A 21,424-nucleotide genomic window follows, 5' to 3' on the forward strand; every position below is an offset into this window, starting at 1 on the left:
CACATGTCCCCTATAACCAGAGACTTCAACATGCTCCTCAGCAGGTTCTTCACTGAGGGGGGAAAACCTGCAGCTGGATGCAAGCACAAGTCAAGTCCATTGTAAGCAAAAGGCTTTTAATGAGAGTGCAACAAAAGACAATAATACACAATAGCACTTGATCACAACTTGGACATAATATGGAGTCAATGCAGATGCAATAATTGATGAAGAATGAAACACAGTGGGGTATTTGTACATGCACTGATAGGGACTGGACGAAGACAGAAGTGAAACGGAGAACACCACAAGCAAGGGGAAGTGTGGCAATGTGGAAAACAGGAAATAAACAGAGCATGTGGAGACACTTACAGAGGAAGAAACTAATAAAGCCACATGGAGCTCAGAATAAAGACAGGACCAACTATTCTCGTCAATGAATTCCAGAGTCTGCATTTTAATTTCCATTTAGTGTGTATTGAGTAAACAGTCTTGAAGATCTAGGAATGACATTAGCATCAAAATATGACATTACATCAATGACAGCATATTTACATATTTGCAAACAGAAGCAACATTACATTTTGGTTGTGCACAACAAGTCATGAATCTGTCACATCAAAGCAAATAAGCTGCACTGAGGGAAATAAGGAAGATCATATTCAAATTACTTATCCATTGAACAAAAAAAATAAATAAAAAGAATAGAAGAGGTTCTACATCACTCTGAAGTCCTTTTTCCTTCACTAGGGCTCTCCACCTGGAAAACCCCATGCAAATATTATCTTTAACTTCAAACAAGTTAAATTGTCCACCATTGTTTCTGCTTGCATTAAGTATGACTGGTCATGCATACAAATCATTTTGCACAAATGACTTGTATGCAATGACTTGCGAAGTGCCGGCTCCTTGGATGTTACGCAAAACGGAACTAAGCAGGGAACTGAATAGAAGGGACAGAGGGGCAAGGAGCTAGATGTAACGCGGGACCTTACCAAAAACACAACGAAAGACAGACAAACAAGAAATAACCAGAACCACAATCAGCGAGAACAAACGAGAGCTAACCAGAAACAAATAATGACCAAACAAACAAACGACTCAGGAACGGGGTTTACATGAGAATTCAATCAGGGACAAACTCGGAACAGCTGAACACAAAGGGGAGGAGACACGGAACCATGGAGACGAAAACATGGAAACCCAGACGTTGCCATGGAAACGGGGAACGCTTTGGTCTGCGGACGTGACACAGCTATTGACGGAAAGATTTTCAGCATACCAGTGGTCTCACGACTGGGATTAGTCAGTCATCTATCTCTGTGGATCTTTAATATGGATGCACTCATGATTTTTTGTCTTTCTTCTAGGGCGGTGGTGGTGAGTTGACACAAGTGCGATAATTATTACCACAGTAACTTTATAAGTAGGTATTAAATACCATCTCACACATAGCATGGTTACTGTCACGTTTTACGAATCTGGCCCATTGTGTGATGTTGCAAAGAACTGCACTAGGAGTTAGGAGCAGAGGGGAAGAAAAAAATAGATTACAAATCTAAATAAAATAACATATTTCATGTGTTATAAAATATCAATAGTAAAATGGTGGTCTATACAATTTAAATTTCTTAAATGTTTGTAATTGCACAAATTAGGTTTAGGCTTGTTTCAGCTTCCAGTGGTTGGGTTCTAGATTTTTCCTGGATCTGGGAATCCTGGTTTGTTGCTCTGTTGTTGTTCTGATGTTTTGACTGATTCAACACAAATGTTGGAGTTTAGCCAGACCCAAAGTTGCCCTAGCAAAAACAATATTTGCCCTGGAACCAAGGAAACAAATTCCTATCATCAGCAGGATCCATAATGGGGATTCCCCAATTAGATTTAATTTCTGACAGGAGCCTGAGTAAGGGTGTGGATTTCTCAGTTTGTTGCCAACACTACTTTAGAGTGATTTAGTTTGTTTAGCTTTGGTGAAGGTGACACTTATTGGGAGGTCTTGTGTCCTTTCCCACTTCTCTGACAGTTACAGCTGTATTGTAATAAACACTGCAATATGGTCTTAAACTCTGCACCTAAGAATTCCACTGAGCTTTTATACATTGCATTTTTGTATAAATTGATAAAAATCTAATCAAGTCATATCAGATATTGGATGACATGCCAGGCATTAGTAATTTAAGTCATAGGACTGTACTTTGATGTTATTTTAGACTGACAAAAAGACTTTCCAAATACATACACTTTCTGAGCAAGCTTGTGATGTCAACAGATGATAGTATATTAACATGTATATTAACATGTAATAGGCTTTTTTGCAATGCCAGTGATACTGAATGTTCTAAGATTTTGGAACACAGAACAGCCTTAATTTTGTTTAGATTTTAGATCTAAGATGATCAAATGGGGAACAGGGAATCTGGGATTAGTTGGGAAATTATCTAAGCAACAAGGCCTTTTTGTTCTTTATTCAAGGAACAGACACAATAAGAAAATTGTAATGTTTCTACTGTTTAAGTTTAATACACATAAAAAAAACAAACATATATGCATGCAAGGTATGCTTGTTCCTTTAAGATTACTATTGTGCGCCCCAGAATTGGTTAAAAATGAGATATGCAGAATACTGTCACTTCGTATATTAACACAAAAGGGAACAAGACATGAAGAAATAAAACATGAAGAAAGCCACATGGACTATCACAAACATACAGAATTTGGCTCACTTATAAACCGAATGTATTCTTATGGCTAAAATGCAGTGCACACCTTTTAGAACACATGCTTAAAACCAATAACAAGTTAAAGTTGTCTTTATAAGTTTAATAGTTCAGGAATAAAATTCACATTGATCAAGATTAATATTTAATGAACTAAAGTGTTATATACTCAGATGTAAACACAAGTGTTATCTTACAGTTTTATAAAACAATTACAAATGTCAATCACTGACTAGTTAATAAGTATTTAGTTATCTTGAGTTTAAATGTTACATGGAACCATGTTTACATAATAACACTGTTAAAAAACTCCTTTCTCCATTTTGTGAATGTGGTGAACAAATGCATATGTAGATATGAATTAAATGAAAGCATTGCCCTTAAAACGTGAATTGCATAAAGAGTAAAATAAGTATGGCATAGATCTTTATATTATACAATATGTTGTGACCCTGCTCTGCTTAACGCCCGTTTATCCTTTCTGTCCCATGGTACATATGTGTATTTATGATTAAAGAAACATTTGCACTTATAAGTGTTTATATGTGCTTATAAATGTGCTCAAATAAAAAGTGGAATGACCCAACACATTTGCTACAATTCTAAAACTATTTAGCACAGAATAAATATTTCAGACTGCCTCCCATTTCCTCAGTATTTTTCATCCAGAGCAAAATACATTTACTAATTTTGCAATCATGGCTTCTCCAATTTCTTTGACTCCTTATGTAATTCTACTGATAGAGCAATTATTTAATAATCTACAGTGTCTGATTATGTAAGTGCTAGATCCCCAAGGAGCACAAATATTACAGACTCTGACGACCAACATTACAAGGCCAAGATGCTGTATGATTATTACAGTTTTTATCTGCATAATCTTTATAAAGGTAGAATTCATCTTGTCCATCCTCTTCTCACATGCTTCCAAATTATGCCTAAATATCAAAAATATAAAATACATATATGCTCGTAGACAACACAATATTTTAAGTAAGTAAACTCTGTTTTATCAATACTTAACGTTTAAACAATAAATTTTTAGGTATACTTTAAATCAACACAACAATACAGAGAAAAAAAAGATTTCTAAAGATTATTAGCACAACTATTCCTGATAAAATGTCAATTACCTCAAAACGGCTGTAAACCTTTCTTTCTTTTCGCATGCTGTCAATCCTTTTGAGCAACTTTTCCCGCTCCTCAGGTGAAGCTTTGGAGGACCAGGTCTTGGTGCGATGACCAGAAGTCTGTTTATCTCTGTTTCCATTGGCCTCATGAGTTAGGTTTGATGTTCTGCCATGGTTCTTTGCTGATATCTGCTCCAAAAGGACCTTTGTGTCATCCCTAAGGTTACTGCATGACAAAACATTTGCAGTAGAGGACTGATAGCTTGAGAGTATAGACTTTTTTCCAGCAGAAGGTTGTTGTTGAACCACTAAATCAGTACATGGAGTCAGACAGATTTGTGGTTCCTGAGACTGCTCAGCATTACTAAATCCAACATTTGCTACTTGGGCTGGGAATTCTTCTGCTTTATAGACCTTGCTGTTGTCCACATCTATAGTGAATTTTGGAGTTCCATGCCTACCAGAATGAACTGATCTCTTCTTTTTTGTGAGAGCTCTCTGGTTCTCCTCTTTGTTTTCTTCAGTTTTAGGGTAATGTGAACAACATAATTCTTTTTCAGGTTTTGATGATATATGACAGGCTGACCGGGTGATTTCATGAGTTCTTTGAATTTCTCTTACTATACTTGCAGGTTTACAGACTGCTGATGAATTATGGCTTAGACCATCCATCACTGAAGCGTTTAAAGATGGACTCTGCTTGGTTTGGGCATCAATATTCTCCGAAGTAGCTTCTTTTTGCTTAGAAAATGGAGATGAATTACATTCTGGGGGAGCACAGTTGGAAGAAATATTACATTGGGAAGGTTCAGTTGATGAGGTAGGGCCAAGCAGGCTGACATTTTGAGATATATCTTTGTCAGTGGTGTTTGTTATTGAGAAGGTTTCTGACATGTTTAGACATGATTCACTTTCCACTTGAGATAGACTTCGTACTCCAAATGAACTTTTTACTTTTTCAGATGTGCTAGTAATGGAGATTGTTGAAGTGGGATTTTGGGTAGGACCTGTATCTGCTGCAAAGGAATGTTGGAAAGATTGTATTGCTGTTGCAGTGGGATGTTGAGCAGTTTCTATCTCTACATGACTATAATGTTTGGAAGGAGCAGTTTCTGTTGCAGTGTGATGTTGAGGAGTGTCTGTCTCTACTGGAGAAGCAGTGTAATGTTGGTCTCGAACTGTTATAATTGTATGTACAGAAGGGGATGTCTCTGTTGCAGTGGAATATTGAGATATGGCTGTCTCTGGCATTGTAGGTGTAGAAGGTTTTTCTGTAACCTTTAGAGCAGTATATACAGAAGAAACGGTGTCTATTGCAGTGGAATGCTGAGAAATATCTGTCACTGCTGAAGTAGGAGGTTGATTTGTAACTGTTATAGGAACGTGTACAGCAGGATGTCCAGTATGAAATGTCTCTGCTGGAGCAGAAGACTGGAAATGGCCTGTCTCTCTTGGAGTAGGATTTTGGGAATGGCCTGTCTCTGTTGGTGTAGGGTGTTGGAAAGGACCTGTTTCTATTGGAGCATGGTGTTGGGAAGGTCCTGTCTCTGTTGGAGTATGGTGGTGGCTTGCCTCTATTGAAGTAGGGTGTTGGCAATGACCTGTCTTTGTTTTAGTGATATGTATAGAAGAGACTGTTTCTTGTGCAGCAGGATGTTCAGCATGACCCATCTCTGTTGAAGTAAGATGTTTTGAAAGGACTGTCTCTGCTGGAGTAGAATGTATGGAAGGGACTGTCTCTGTTCCAGTGGTACATGGAGAAGTTCCTGCAGCAGAATATTCAGCAAGATCTATCTGTGCTGAAGTAAAATATGTGAGAAGGCCTGTCACTGCTGGAGTAGAATGTTTGGATGTTTGTTCTATAACTGTTGGTTGAGGAGGTTGAGGAGTGTTTGTCTCTGGTGGAGTAGGAGTAGTATGTTGATCTGTAAGAGTAATATGAGTAGAAGAGACTGTATTTGTTTCAATTGAAAGAGTAGGGTGATGGTCTGTAACTGTTACAGTATTATACAGAGAAGAAACTGGTTCTGTTGCCTTAGGATACTGAGGAATGTCTGTCTGTACTGGTGTAAAAGTAGAATACTGCTCTGTAACTGTTACTGTAGTTTTCTGAGAAGAATCCATCTCTGTTGTATGGAGATGTTGAGTGTCTCTCTCTGTTGGATTAGGAGTAGGATGTGGATCTGTACCTGTTAAGGTAGTTTGTTCAGAAGAGATCATTGCTGATACAGGGGGAGGTAGCAGTGTGTTTGTCCCTGGTGGAGTATGAGTAGGATGTTGGTCTGTAACTCTTACTGTAGTTTGCAGAGAAGAGTCCATCTCTGTAGCAGGGAGATATTGAGGAGTGTCTTTCTGTCCTGGAGCAGAAGTGGCATGCTTTTCTGTAACTGTTATGGTCGTATGCGCAGAAGAGTCTCTTTCTATTACAGTGGCATGTTGAGGAATAATAGCCTCTGGTGGAGTAAGAGTAAGATGCTGGTCTTTAACTGTTACAGTAGTACACAGACATGAAACCAATGCTGCTGCAGTGGGATGCTGAGGAGTATCTGTCTCTGATGGATCAGGAGTAGGATGCTGTTCTGTAATTGCTGCAGAAGTATGTAGAGAAGAGATCGTCTCTGTTCCAGGCATAATTGACTCTGCTGGATTAAGAGTAGGATGCTGGTCTGTAAATGTTATAGCATTATACAGAAGTGAGTTTGACTCTGTTGCAGTGAAATGTTGGGAAGTGTCTGTCTGTGGTGGAGGCGGGGTAAGATACTGGTCTGTAACTTCAGTATGTAGAGAACAGACTGTCTCAGTTGCAGTGTGAGCTTGGGGAGTGTCTATCTCTGGTGGAGTAAGAGTGTTATGTCGTTCTGTAACTGTAGGAGTAGAGTGTTGGTCTGTAGGTATTACAGTAACTTGTGAAGAAGAGACCGTGTCTGTTGCAGTGACATTTTGAGGAGTGTCTATCACTACTAGAGCAGAAATAGGACATTTGTCTGTAACTGTTACAGTATTACACAAAGATGAGGCCATTGCCGCTGCAGTGGGATGTTGAGGGGTGTCTGTCTCTGGTGAAGCAAGAGCAGGATGCTCGTCTATAACTGCAGTATTTAGAGAACAGACTGTCTCAGGTGCAGTTTGAGGTTGAGGAGTGTCTGCCTTTGTTGGAATAAGAGTAGAATGCTGGTCTATAACTGTTACAATAGTATACAAAGAAGAAACTGGTTCTGTTGCAGTAGGATATTGAGGAGTGTCTGTCTCTCCTGGAGTAGGAGTAGGATGCTGTTCTGTAACTAGTATGGTAGCATTGGTAGAAGAAACTAATTCTGTAACACTGGCATTTTGAGAAATAATAATCTCTGGTGGAATAAGAGTAAGATGCTGGTCTGTAACTGGTACAGTAGTACACAAAGATGAAACCATCGCTGTTGCAGTGGGATGTTGAGGAGTGTCTCTCTCTGTTGGAGCTGGAGTAGGATGCTGTTCAGTAATTCCTACAGAAGTATGTAGAGAAGAGATCATCTCTGTTCTAGGACTAATTGACTCTGGAGAAGTATGAGCATAATGCTGGTCTTTAACAGTAGTATACAGAGACGAGTCTGTTGTCATGAGATGTTGAGGAATGTTTTCCTCTGGTGGAGTAGGAGTACAATGCTGGTCTGTAACTTCAGTATTTAGAGAACAGACTCTCTCAGGTGCAGTGTGAGGTTGGGGAATGTCTGCCTCTGGCAGAGTAATAGTGAGATGAGTGAGATGCTCTTCTATAACTGTTCCAGATGTATGAAGAGAAGAGACCAGTTCTGTTGCAGTAGGATATTGAGGACTGTCTGTCTCTGCAGTTGTATGAGTAGGGTTGTGGTCTGCAACTGTTACAGCAGTTTTGAGAGAAATGTCCATCTCTGATACAGTGGAGTTTTGAGGAGTATCTTCCTCTGGTGAAGTATGAATAGAATGTTGCTCTGTAACTGCTACAGTAGTAGGTACAGAAGAGACCATTTCTATTGCAGAAGGAGGCAGAGAGCTGTCTGTTTCTGTATTAATAGGAGGTGGATGTTGGTCCAAACCTGTAATGATAGCTTGTATAGAAGAGACTGCCTCTTTTATATTGGAAAGCTTAGGAATGCTTTTCCGAGCTGAAGTAGAAACAGGATGTTGATCTGTAACTATTACAGTATTATGTACAGAAGAGATATCAGCAGGATGTTCACAATGACCCATGAATGTTGGAGTAGAATGTTGAGAAGGGCCTGACTCTGTTGTAGTAGAATGCTCAGCAGGGCCTGCAGCAGAAGCTTGACAAGGGCCTTTCTCTGCTTGAGTGGGATGTTTGGAAGAATCTGTCTCTGTAACAGTGCTATGTATAAGAGAAACATTGTTTACTACAGTTGAATGTTGGAAAGGGCCTGTCTCTGTTACACTAGGATGAGGAGTTTCTGTATTGGCTGAAGTAACAATAGGGTGTCCACTATGACTTTCTGCAGGAGTAAAATGGGAATGGCCTAATCTTGGCAGAATATCATTTTTGGAAGAACCTGTCTCTGTTGCAGTGCTGTGTATAAAGCAAACTGTTTCTTTTGCTGCAGGATGTATGGAAAGGCTTGTGTTTGTTGCAGTAGCCTTTACTGGTGAAAGCCTGTCTAAGTAATCTGACAGAGATGTGTTTGTCTGCATTATGTTACGTTTAGGGAATATGTTTGCACCTGTGATAACATGAGAGGAAATGGAATCTGTTGAATTGAGATTTGAATTATTTAGGCTGGTCATTGATGGTAAATCTGAAGCAACTGACTCAGTCATTTTGGGTAATTTACTCTGTGCATACATAAACTCTGGTGAAGAAGTAGAGATTAACAGGCTTGTAAGTTTGGGTTTTGCACCTAACTCAACTACCAGGTTTGCAGCTCTTTTCTCCTGTACTCCATTTGAGGATAAATTACACCCTCCTGTTAGTTTTTTCTTATGATGAATTTTCTCAGCATCAGTGGCAGTATCAGGAATCACTTTAGAAGAATTGTCACATTTGGGAACACTTGTGTGATCAGGGGCTAATTTATGCTTCAGGTGTTTGTCAGGAAGAGTTTGTAAGACTGGATGTTTGGGGATAGAGTCCTCAGAATTTTCCAAAGTGTCCACAAGCAATGTTTGTGGAGTTGTAATTAGAGTTTCCCTCAATGACTGTGGGGTTTGGGGATGATTTAAATCAGATTCTATTTGTTCAGCTAAATTACAAAAGAGGGACTTCTTATCACACTCTTTGGGGTCTTTTTCTTTGGTGAGCTTAGGCAGTTCCACAAGTACATGTTCTTTGTGTTTAGTTGCTAAATCCTTAAAGTACCTTGATCTCCTTTGGTGATCATCCATGTCTATGAAGGAGACTGATCTCTGCAAAGCAGTAAATGGAAGCCGAGATATTTGTGAATTTTCTGCAAGGTTATCTTGGAGTTGATTGCTTTGAGGGCCCAGGGTTATTTTTTGATGAGTATCCTTTACATGAGTAGTCTCATCTCCTACAGAAGTCTGCTCTGTTTTGCTGGGTATATCTTCATATATAGTAGAACCTGAAGATGGCTCACAAATTGACTTTGCAAGATTACTCCAGTGGAAAGGTTCTCTGGTGACAGCTATCTTTTTCTCCAAAATATTAGAAACAAAATGGGAATGTTTCAGTGGGTTTTCTGCATCTTTCTGACTTAATGAATTTCTTATCTCTTCTGAAGTATCTTGTTCCAGATTAGAATTAAAAATCAGTGAGTGCCTCAATCTTGAGCTTCTCTGTAGTGGTAGATTGGGCTTCCTCCGGAAAAACTCTTCACGAATCAAGCTAGTTTCTTTAGGCTCTCTGTTTTGAATTTCCTCCACTTTGTCACCTTCAGTAGTACGTGATGACTCTGAAGTTGTTGGCCTGAAACGTTCTAGGTCAACCGAATTCTCAGGCAGAGTTACATTGTTCATTGGTGGGACAGGTACCACCAACCTGGAAGTGGATACTTTGGGAGTCTCACTCTTGCCTTGTTTGATTTCTGAAATATTGGGTTCACAGGATTTTACCTGTATGACATAAGGGACACTAACAAAAGGATCAGTTCTTTGAAGATCTGTCATGTTGTCCTGTCCTCCATGCTGAAGTGTAGTGAGGTATGAGCTGACCCTCCAGTCTCGTAAACCTTCTTTCTGTTCTTGTTGTTTGTGGTGTACATTTAAAAAACACTTTTGTTCTGGTGGGTTTGGCTGTATTGGAGGGTTCTGGCAAGCATTGCTTTGGCCCATGCTGAGTCTCCTCGAAACTGACTGAACTGGAACTGACAAATTCCCAGTAGTTTCTATCTCTACATCAGGGTAAGACTGTAAATATCTGTGGACATGGTTATAATCACCTGATGGGTCATCTATCTCATCAGGACAATCAGGCGCTGTAAACTGATGATAGCTGTAGTCTCTAGACTTGCTATATTTTTCATAGCTAGGTTCTGGACCTGTCCTCTGATTGCAAAACTGTTCCCTTGGCAAGTGGGTGCTCTGAATCTCAGTATCTTCCATTTGCTGTTTCCCACTGTTCATTGCATTCTTCTGAGGAGATACATAGGCATAACTAGGCAGTCCTGTGTACCCAAACCTTTGGAAATCACTAATTTCCTTTGTGTTAAGGCCTTTCATATGTCTTCTGTGGTCCAAGGACTGCTCTCCTCTAAATTGTTGCATGCCATGCATTTTGAAAGGAAGATTCTCCTCTGTGGTGCTCTGGATTAAATCACCCCTCCTAAAGGATAATATTTTGGCATTTGCATTCATATGGTCTTCAAATAAATGTCTAGGCCATTCTGCGTGGATGTTTTTAATGGGTGGATATTCTCTCTTAAACATATGCTTGTTTTCTATATTGTAGTGTCTTTCAGAGAAGTTGCCATGGTCTTCTACATATGCCATGGGAATTTCAGCAACCAGAGGCTCTGACTGGGCATACAGAATACGAAATTCCTTATCAAAGGGAGTCACAAGCTGTCCAAGAAACACATGGGCTATACAGCGATGTATCTTCTCAAAAGACCACATAAAGCTGTAAAAAAAGGCAAATTAAAGAAAAAATGTGTAAAAAATGTATAAAAAAGAATTTCAACACAATCTAACAAAACGTATAGCAGTTTAACACCTTTCATTCAATAAACAACATTGTATGTGAGAATATATATTTATTACATGAAAATAAAAATAAGTACCTGTAGTTGCCACTCAGGACTACTCTACAGTCCACTAGCATGAAGCAATTCATCATCTGGCCTTTGAAAAACTTTCCTGTGTGGCAAAAGTATGTGCTGCCAGAAACAGTTCTAACTCGCATGAACTGGAATGAAAGAGTGCATAGCTCATTAAATTACTTTCCATTACATATACTTTCACTACATATACAAGTTTTTCTAACATTTATAAGCCACCTTCTTACACCAACTTACACCAACTTTATGCCAACAATTACTTTAAGCCAATACTTACTCATAAGACAGACATATAATAAGAGACTACTTTATTATGAAAACCTATTCTATAGCTGGACAAGTGGGTTATCAAATTTGGTTGGTGAGTACTTGCTTTGTACTCTGATGGTAATTTGTCTTGTTCACTGTACAACTGCACCACATTTCCAGTGGGCTTGTTCATAAAGGACAGATTACGCTGTATTCATACGTGTTTTCCCAAACAGAATTTCCAAGTCTATTTTCAATTTAAATATACACTCACTGGCCACTTTATTAGGTACCCTTGCTTGTGCCAGGTTGAACTCCCTTTTGTGTTCAGAACTGCCTTACTTTTTCATGGCATAGATCCACCAAGGTCCTTTTGGTTCCTATTGACATGACAGTATCACAGAGTTGCTGCAGATATGTCAGCTGCACATCCATGATGTGAATCTCCTGTTTCACCATATCCCAAAGGTATTCAATTGAATTGGGTTCTATTGACTGTGGAGGCCATTTGAGTATAGTAACCTCATTGTCATTTTCAAGAAACGAGTTTGAGATTGAGCTTTTTAACATGGTGTGGTATCCTGCTAGAAGTAGCCATCTGAAAATGCTGGAAGTAGCCATCAGAAGATGGGTACACTGTAGTCATAAAGGTATGGACATGATCAGCAACAAATCAGCTGGTAGGCTGAGCCATTTAAACAATGCCCATTTGGAAATAAGGGGCTCAAATGGGCATTGTTTCAATGAAAATGTTCCCCACACTATTATACCACCAGCAGCAGGTTGAACCATTGATACACGGCAGAAGGGATCCATGCTTTCATGTTGTTTATGCCAAATTCTGACCCTACCTCAAAATGACACAAGTATCTGACCAGGCAACATTTTTCCAATCTTTTATTGTCCAATTTTGGTGACCCTGTGTGAATTATAGACTCAGTTGTCTGTTCTTATCTGACAAGAGTGGTAAGTTATACAAGAGTGTGGTCTTCTGCTGCTGCTGTAAAGATTGGTGCCAGGCCGAGGCCCCCTCCGGCCACCAGAGGCAGGCATCGAGTCAGGCACACTACTAATCAAGCTTGATGCCCAACAGCTGGGCTAGACCTATATAAGCCCAGTGACCCAGTCACTCAGTGGTGGGTCTTTACTAAAGTTTTGAGCCAAGTGCCCAGCCAGTAACTTCAGGTATTGAGGTCTGTGCGTCCTAGTGCTACACCTCACGTCTGAACTGCAAGAGTGTCTGTGTTTTTACCCCTCCCCTCCTCCCTCCAGTTTTCTCTGTCAAATCTGTCTCTCTCCCAAGGCTCCCCTTAGCCATTACAGTTCCTCCCTGTTTTCTGATTTTGTTTGGGAAATTTTAGTTTAGTTTTCCCCAGTACACTGGAGCTGCCATTCTTCCCATGGCATCCTTGGTTCTCCCTTTTTCCACACTCAGCGTGCTGTTTAGTTTTTCCTCTAGTTTTGTAGTCCTCCATTCCTTTGAAGGGCAATATACACACAGGTAATTTTATAGCTGCTGCAGTCTAGTGAGTATTTGTTTGCCTTGTAATGACGTGGCCAGGATTCAACTCCCCACCTTTGGTTATTTACTTTTCTTGTTTTACCTGTTCTATGATCTAACTGTTTCACACATGGGCCCACTATCATTAGAGCGTGGTTGCTCACCCAGTAGGTTATCAGTGTCATTACCTATCTGACCTGGGTTTGAGCCCATGTTACAGCTGTAGCCCATCTGATTCAAGGTTTGATGCTCTTCTGTATACCATACTTGTTTGATTACTGTTGCCTTTCTATCAGCTCAAAGAAGTCTGGCCATTCTCCATTTTTGCCCTGATAACTGACACTCATTGGATATATTCTCTTTTTCTGACTATTCTCTGTAAACCCTAAAGATATTTGTGCATGAAAATCCCTGTAGATCAGCAGTTTCTGAAATATTCAGACCAGCCCAGTTTGAACTTCAGCAGATCATCTTGACCATGTTTTTATGCCTAAATGCACTGAGTTGCTGCCATGTGACTGACTGATTAGATATTTATGCTTATCAGAGGTTGAATATGTGTACCTAATGAAGTGGCTAGCGAGTGTATATTAAGAGCATCCAGCTAATAACTGCCATAAAACACATTTTTTCATGTAAAAGGGCAATAAAGGTTAACACAACATACACATTGCACAGGACTCTAGTACAGATAGACAACTCACATCAGAATACAATAGCTGTGACAGCGGAGGTGGGTTGTAACTTATAACTGATTGATTGTAAAATGTAAAACAGGTTATTTGATACAGCTACCCAAAGGGCACCAGTGCAAAGTGCATCAGGCACCCAGCTCAAGGTACATGCCCACTGTCACACATGAATGCACGCACACACACACTCACATATATACATACATCATATCTGCCCTTCTCCCAATCACCTGACTACTGACTAGGTATAGGTCTACCTAATAAAGTGATCATTCAGTGGACAAAAACATTCAATGTGTAATGATATATTTTTGTAGAACACATAATTGGTGTATATGTTATGTCATGTCTCGCTGCATGACAGTATCACCAAAGCAGAGGAAAAATGTGAGGTCTGTGGTGCCACATCTTCACTAAATAGTCTTAATGGTTGCCTCCATGTGCTTGGTGGAACATTATTCTTGAACTACCACAGCTACCACAGCTACCACAGCTGCATTTAGACTGCTTTAATACTCTTCGTCAATTTCTTAAATCTTTTAATCATATTTCTATGAATAAAATTATAAATTGTAAAATGTATGGAACAAAATGCCCATTTACTATAGAAGCTTTACCATCAACCTATCAAAAAGAAGCTTTATTATCATGCAGTACACTTAGTAACAATAATAAATATAATAAATGAGAAACTTCTTGAATACGGCATGAGTGGGTCCTTGTGCTATATTCATGCTTGAGGGAGCTAAGAGTAGCAACAAATTTTGTTTAGCATAAATAGCATAAGTTAAAGTAGGTCAGTTCTCTGCAGATGGACATTTGCTTTGCAGTTTAGAAATCATTAATTTCCTTTGTATTTGCAGTTGTATGGCGATAACAGGTAAAAGAAGAAGTGTTTGTAATATTTCTATTTTTTATTGTAAATGTTAAAGCAGAAAGTCACCAGTATAATTCTTTGCTAGTTATTTTTAAACCTGTATATTCCTAACCCACCATCGAACAATATATTTTATGTTTTTCCTTACTTAAGGAGTGGATGTAGGTTGTTTATATTATTTAATAGTTTATATTTTTATATGTCATTTGGATTTTCCTTTTCTGTTTAACAGTACCAAACAAAAGATATACAATAAGAGATACAACTTCTCACACAGGCTATTCTTGGAACTTCTGCTAATCAGAGATTGGTGTGATGTAAAACACTGGTCCAAATGAAGTAAAACAAAAAATGTGTTTGGTTACAAAAAGAAGGTGCTTCCTGTATTACTGGTTTTGAGTGGTTAGAATTCTCAGCTGTCTGCTTTGAGGACTGGAAGACAACATACTAGAAATAGCAAGTATACTTTGATCAACCCTCCCTTCACACACTGAAAGACAACACTGAATTCTGAACAACACTGAACAAGAAGCATAGATTAAGAATGATTTTCAGTTATGTGACTCACAATAGGGACCTTAGGGGGTCATTTTGGAAAAGATTAAAGTACAATAAATATTTCATATATTTTAAAGGCTCCAATTTAATCACCAATAATGTCACATTGTTCTAATTCAATTTATCTTACATATGCTAAAATAACTATAGTGTGATCTCACAAAACAAATGTGCCTATTTTCTACAATTCAAGCAGCTTTTTACATTTCACACAGTGTGGCACAATTAAATGTTATTCAAGTATCCACATCCTCTATTGCTGTGAAATAAACTGATATGAAAAACTGATATATAACTACAAGAAGTATATCGGTCATCCTCAAAACTCCAAACAAATGAGTCTGACCTTTTACAACAATAATGGAATATGTTGGAATATAATGGAATAAAACTCTAAAGCTCATTGCCCTGTCTTTGTACCCACAGGAAAAGAAGAAAAGTTTTCTAAAACCAAGACATTTGCTTTGAAAGGACTTTTGTAGCTCTGGTTTAGTCTAGTGTAGTGTTTCAAACTCTATCTGGGGAAATGCTCTGTGACTAATGAGTCCATGGGCAAGACTCCAAATGCTACATTTGCCCACCTCTGTAATACGTAGATGTTGCAAGTTGATCTGCATGAGAGCACCTGTAAAATGTAGTATACTATTATGTTAACCAGTATATAAACTATATAATATAGTCATCTTCTGTGACAGCAATGATAATTCTGGGCAAACTCTGAATTTCTTGAGCACATGGATAAAGTGAATCAGACAATGTCTTTATTAACCTAAAAATATGCATTACTATGACAGCTATACTACAGTTACATCAGGGCTGAAACGTAGTTGAACATTATCATTTTAATAGTTGTTTAAACATCATATTACCTACACTTTTATACAATTATACACTCAAAAATGAAATGAGCAATTATGAGCAATTATTTAATCAAATGAATGGTTTGATATGGAAATACTTACTTTAATCTCATCCAAACTGACCCTGAAGTTGTTAACCATTGCAACAAAGTGGTGAGCATTCAGTTCATCAAGAAGCACATAAACTGCAACATTGCGTAATGCTGCATTCAGGATATCGGCAAAGATGTCAACATCTGTAAACATGTCCATCGCCACAGCAATCACCTTTGGTAGACACATAAAAAGGTATACAACTTTTATTAATTACACAAGACAACAAAATTAGTCAAATATATCTCATCTATATCTAAGTTTAATCTGAGACCTGTTGTACACCATTAGTGCACATTATAGTAACCACATATTACTATTAGTTTCACATCATTATCAGAATTCATATAAAACTCACTTGTTGTGCATTCTTGATCATTCTGCGAGCTTGCTCTTTAATGCTTGGCATCTCAGGGTCAGCAGGGTTAACTAATGTCATGATTTCTGTAGGCCCAACAAATCTGTGTTGCTGTGGCCATCCTATGTCTAGGGCTGGGGCATCAAGGTCTGTATGGACTGGCCAGTAAGTGTCTGAGGAACCATCTGCATCACCAGCTACATAACTTCTGTCTGATTGGGCAACTGAATGTGGCCCTTGCACTGTACATTTGATGTATTCTATCTCAGGCTGAGATAAGAACTCTACTACATTGGCCTTGTGTAAAAATCCATAGTAGCCCTCTAAATCACCCTCAATCAGGGCATCGACAGCTAGGCGGTATTCCTCACGGTAGTGTGGAGGCAAGTAGTTGGGGTCCATAGGGTTGTCCCCAGCTGAGGAACATTGAGACCGGCGAGCCATGCTCAGTCTGGGGGAGAAAGAGTAGACAGCCTTAAAAACAAAAATTCTCTAACTTTCATGCTAACAGGTCATGCTAACAACTTCTCAAACAAGCTACCGAAAATTTTAACTCCTGAGCTAAACACACGTTCTAGATCGATCGATCGATCGATCGATCGATAGAAAACAAACCGCAAAACAAATCTTTTCAAAAGTGACTGATGCTGAATATTAGGCCTAGTCTTTATTGCTAAAAGAACATAGACAATCAGTCTTATTGTAACGTGAACCAAAGAGCTGAATTACAACTAAAGTAAAAACTTTTCTTTTTCACAACACTCGTGAAAGATTGGGAAACATACGTCTCGTTGCAGTGCCATGGGTGTGTCTTCGACAAACAACAGCCCACCACACACTCAAATCCATGTACGCTTTTAATATGACTTATACGCCATACTGTACTCTACAGCGGAACTGTTGTAATCAGTTTTTGTTTTTACTATAGAAACTTTCAGCGGGAGAGATATGAACAAGACACCGACTTCGGCGAACTTAGTTGCTCTGTGAACATTTCATTTCGAAGCCGACCCACACCATACAAAATGTGTTTATATATATATATATATATATATATATATATATATATATATATATATATATATATATATATATATATATATATATATATATAAATTCCGATTCATAATCTACGTATTATGAATAGGCATTAACAGGCTTTTCAGAATGTAAGCTCTTGACCTACCAGCGTGGAAAATGTATCCTTCCTTTGTGCTCCACAGCCCCATTGTTTTGCAAAATGTTACATTCCGGTAGCAGGCAGGACTGATCTTGATAAAATGTTTCAGTCTGTCTGAGAAAACCAGATCGCTCCTGACAGGACAGCTGCGGTATGTAAGAGGAAGAGACGTCACTTTTTTATGTGATCAAAGTGCACTAGACCAGCTCAGTCGATGTCAAAAAATGCATTTGGAATGTGCCTACATGGATGACAAAAAGACTTTTGACTTAAGTCAGAGTTAGACTTTGCCTTATTTATTGTGTGGAGGAATATATAATGATATATATACATTTCTTTTTAGTGCATGCATTTCCCTAATTATAACTGGTAGACTAATCATTTTCAAATTGTATAATAATAATTTCATAATAAGACTATCTGTCCATGAATATTGCACTATATATGGTGAAGTCTCACATTGTACATCTGTCACAGATTGTCTATTTGCACACTATAGCTGAATATGTAGCATTTTGGGGCATACTGCTGGTGCAATATACACTGTGCACAATAGCCTATCAACATGGTGGCATGATTACAGATGTGTTGATTAAAGAAGGTATTAGACTAGTTTTGCAGGATGGCTTATGGGGTGCTATCAAAAGACACACTGAGCATACCGAAGTGACATGGTGTATTCCAAAGGATGCACTGTGAGACATTTCATTTATTTAGTGCAGTTATAATGAACATTAATGAAGTCTGAATTCGAGTGCAGTGGGCTAAAAAAGTTTTTTATTAAATGTATTAATCATACTGAACAGGTTCCTGCAAACAGCCATGTGCATGTACTGTTCATTTAAATTTGCAACCAGCAGCCTGTGTTAACCAGCAGCCTGCGTGTTCATACAGGCTGCTGGTTGCTGCAACTATTTATCCTGGCTTTGCGCTCCACAGCCCCTGGCAGTAACTAGATGTTTCTCCTACACAGCTAGTTTTTCTTGATGACAAAACCTTGATATCCTGATCTTATCAATGATATATATTTATGGATATCACAGTTCACTGCCATTATTATTCCATTCTTATGACTATAATTATTGTGGTATGAGTGTGACGAGTCCAGTACAAATAAAATGCAGTTTCTGCAGATAATAACAAGCTCGAAGTACCAAAGTAGCACAGTACCTACACATAGGCTAGGTACACATGGGCTGCCAAAGATTTCACAGTCAGTTTTAAGGTGCAGTTACTCTCTTTTTGGCATAGTTAATGCACTGTGTCACAACATACACAAAATAGCATGTATTAAACTTTGTTGGCCTTTTTCATGAGTGACTATTTCTTCAGCAATTGGTTGGTGTTGGCTGGTGCATCTGGAAATACTAGAAATAAATGCAGCATAGACTGACATGTATACATTTATAAATATATCCACAAAATATCCGTAAAATAACCTGAAAATGACCAATTCATGAAATATATGTGACAACGTTTCAGCAAAAAAGATCTACTATCAGTCTCTTAACTAAGGTTGGTACATAGATTTTGCAGGAAAAGTATTATTAGGCTATAGGTTCAGAAACATTAAGTGCCCATAATAAACTGTATACATATGTATATGCACATGTCTTTGCATGGGAGCAAACCTAGTTCAGAATATGTATTAAGAGTTTGTAGTCATGCCTGAAGTTGTATTTTATTAATTACTAAAATAGCTATTCAGTCCTCAAGGCTACAATCCAACAATGACCTAATTTTAATTCTCTGACAAAAGCTTGCTTCCAAATGCCCTGGTATTTAAAACTGCTGTAAATGTTTTAAGTCTACATCGGCTAAACTTTGCTTAACTCCTGATAGCTTTAACAAAAGTAGGTGTTCTGAGTTAAAAAACCTTTTTTTTAACTGTGATCAGTTGAAAAATTCTGCAAGGTCCAGCTATATTAACAATCCAGTCAACTTTTATACAAGGAAGTGGTCCTTCTTGGCTGTCGGTTATTTTGAAGTTTTGTGCAACAAATAGAAAGGTAGGCTAAGAACTAAACGTGTGCATTTCTTAAGGGAGCTGCTTTAGAGAAACATTTGATTGGAGGGTGTGAAACTGAAGAGAAGCTGTGAATTCTTCCTGTGGTCAAGTGCAATGGAAGTCAAAACACATGTGAGTGACATGGTAGATTGTTTGGAGCCATGCTTATCCAGCTGTTCCAGGCAGTAGATTACTGGCTGATCCTGGTTTGAGCTCCTGTGGTTGTGCCGGTTAGTTGTACTTTGTAACGAGTTGGCCCGAGTGCCGAAGGGCGTGGAGCAGGATGCACAGACTCTCTCAACATGGACAAACATTTATCCACAGAAAACTAAAGAGGCTAAAGTGGCACTCACGTGAAACACAAACAATGAACACAGGCATACTTAATACTAACAACTTTTAACATTAACAGGAACTAGGCAAACATAGCTACAGATGTTACATTTAGATACTAACACAAACACGCTACATCAGCAATGATGCGGGTTTAAATACACAAAGACAAACAAGGTACAGGTGTGCACAGGCATGGTTACAAACAAAGATCCTCCCACTGCACGTGGCAGGCCAAACCACGTGACTCGGGAAAAGCAAGTGTTCGTGACATACGTGCATTGTTTGGGTGATATGGGTAGCCCTTGATGAGTGACGTGACCCTCTCATTGGATGTCCTCATGCCCTGTACTTACTCAAACACAGCATGAAAGGCATGCTGGTTCATGCAACCCTATTTAGCAATTTCAAGCAGCCCACAGTTTCTCCAGAATATTAAAGGAAGAAACCTGGGGCACCTCCTGCACTACATAGAATTTATTTAGGAGAAATCATAGTCACCTATCCTATATCACAACACACTGGAGTCTTTTCTTTAGTCTTCTCCACCTGGAGTCTTTTCTTTAGTCTTCTCCACCAGGTATTTTACTTGGGGATGTGGACAAAAGTATGCAGTCGCTTCAGTTGCAGATGTTGGCAGAAGTCTGTCATGGGTTAAAGGGTTAAGAATAATTGACTGTCAGCAGAGTTCTTGGATATGTCTAGCAAGAACCAAAGTATAGCTTTTGAGGACTCAAATTAAGCTTGATGCTGGCATTATTGTGGTTTTGTGTAATGACATTTAGATCAACAATAAGTGAAGAAAACATTTCGTTCTACTTCACTTCATTTGCTTGCACCAATGGAAGAAATATCAACGTGAAAGGTTTAATGCAAGCTCCAATTACTCCAAAAATATGAAAAGATATTATATTAGGTTATTTTTTTGTCTTATTGGACATTTTATGTTGTATTGTGTGGTCGGGTTTGAATTAAAATGCATATTTTCGTCTTGACCTAAGTTGAAATGTAGAGTTAAAATTAGGTTGAAATTAAATAATTTAATGTTTGGTTAATGTAATGATTTAAAATTTTAACCCAATAATAAATATAATATAAATATTTTATAGTGATATGATATCCATGTAATATTTAAAATTGACAAATTAACAGTGACAGTACAAAAAAGTAAAATCAGTTGGATAAGAACAAAAGAAAAGCCTCACTCATTGGTCAAAGTCAAAGTCAAATGTATTTATATAGTGCTTTTTACAACAGTTGCTGGCACAAAGCTGCTTTACAAATGTCCGAATCTAAGCCCCCAGTGAGCAACCCAAGGGTGAGAGTGGCAAGTAAAAACTCCCTAGAGCATAAAATCTCAGTCTGTCTGTGAAAGAAACATCTGTTTCCAAATCCCAATATTATTAAACATACAAGACATTGTAAACAAAAACAAAAAAACCCCCAACAAAACCTGAAAATTATGCACAAACACAATAAAATTATAGGTAAACAGTTTATTATACATTTGTCAGAACTGGACAGTGATGCTGCAAGGCACATACATGGAGGTATGCACATCTTCATTCTCTTGGCCTGAAGGGGTTGTGATTTCATGATGGTGCAACGTTTTCAGGGTTTTAAACAGTAAGGATAACAGATCACAGCAGTTCATGCACATCACAACAATCATTTTGATGCCTCCCTC

The 21,424-nt window shown here is 38.4% G+C and overlaps 1 protein-coding gene across 3 annotated transcripts; it reads right to left on the bottom strand.

Annotated features, from left to right (window-relative positions):
* Positions 1-223: 223 nt before the first annotated feature.
* fam83ha (family with sequence similarity 83 member Ha) lies at positions 224-17,541 on the bottom strand. Of its 3 annotated transcripts, XM_027010519.2 has the most exons (6): positions 17,403-17,541; positions 16,217-16,667; positions 15,868-16,032; positions 11,032-11,156; positions 3,833-10,871; positions 228-3,637 (listed from the first exon to the last, which is right to left on the bottom strand). In XM_027010519.2, exons 2-6 carry the CDS (start codon positions 16,658-16,660, stop codon positions 3,632-3,634), a joined length of 7,779 nt encoding a protein of 2,592 aa, XP_026866320.2. In that variant the 5' UTR covers positions 16,661-16,667; positions 17,403-17,541; the 3' UTR covers positions 228-3,631. The 3 variants fall into 3 exon arrangements, with proteins under 3 accessions (XP_026866322.2, XP_026866321.2, XP_026866320.2); XM_027010521.2 differs by lacking the exons at positions 16,217-16,667; positions 17,403-17,541 and adding an exon at positions 15,487-15,530 and having other exon boundaries at positions 224-3,637; positions 15,868-15,954; XM_027010520.2 differs by lacking the exon at positions 17,403-17,541 and having other exon boundaries at positions 225-3,637; positions 16,549-16,603.
* Between the last annotated feature and the right edge of the window lie 3,883 nt (positions 17,542-21,424).

This window comes from Electrophorus electricus, chromosome 11 (assembly GCF_013358815.1).
Source record: "Electrophorus electricus isolate fEleEle1 chromosome 11, fEleEle1.pri, whole genome shotgun sequence".
NCBI lineage: Eukaryota > Metazoa > Chordata > Actinopteri > Gymnotiformes > Gymnotidae > Electrophorus > Electrophorus electricus.

Excerpts from the sequence above, each read along its gene's own strand:
- fam83ha (XM_027010519.2), bottom strand. The coding sequence starts at position 16,660 with ATGGCTCGCCGGTCTCAATGTTCCTCAGCTGGGGACAACCCTATGGAC. Across the intron at positions 16,033-16,216 it reads TGATCAAGAATGCACAACAA|GTGATTGCTGTGGCGATGGA; the intron begins GTGAGTTTTATA and ends TGTCTACCAAAG. Across the intron at positions 10,872-11,031 it reads GTCCTGAGTGGCAACTACAG|CTTTATGTGGTCTTTTGAGA; the intron begins GTACTTATTTTT and ends CTTTTTTTACAG.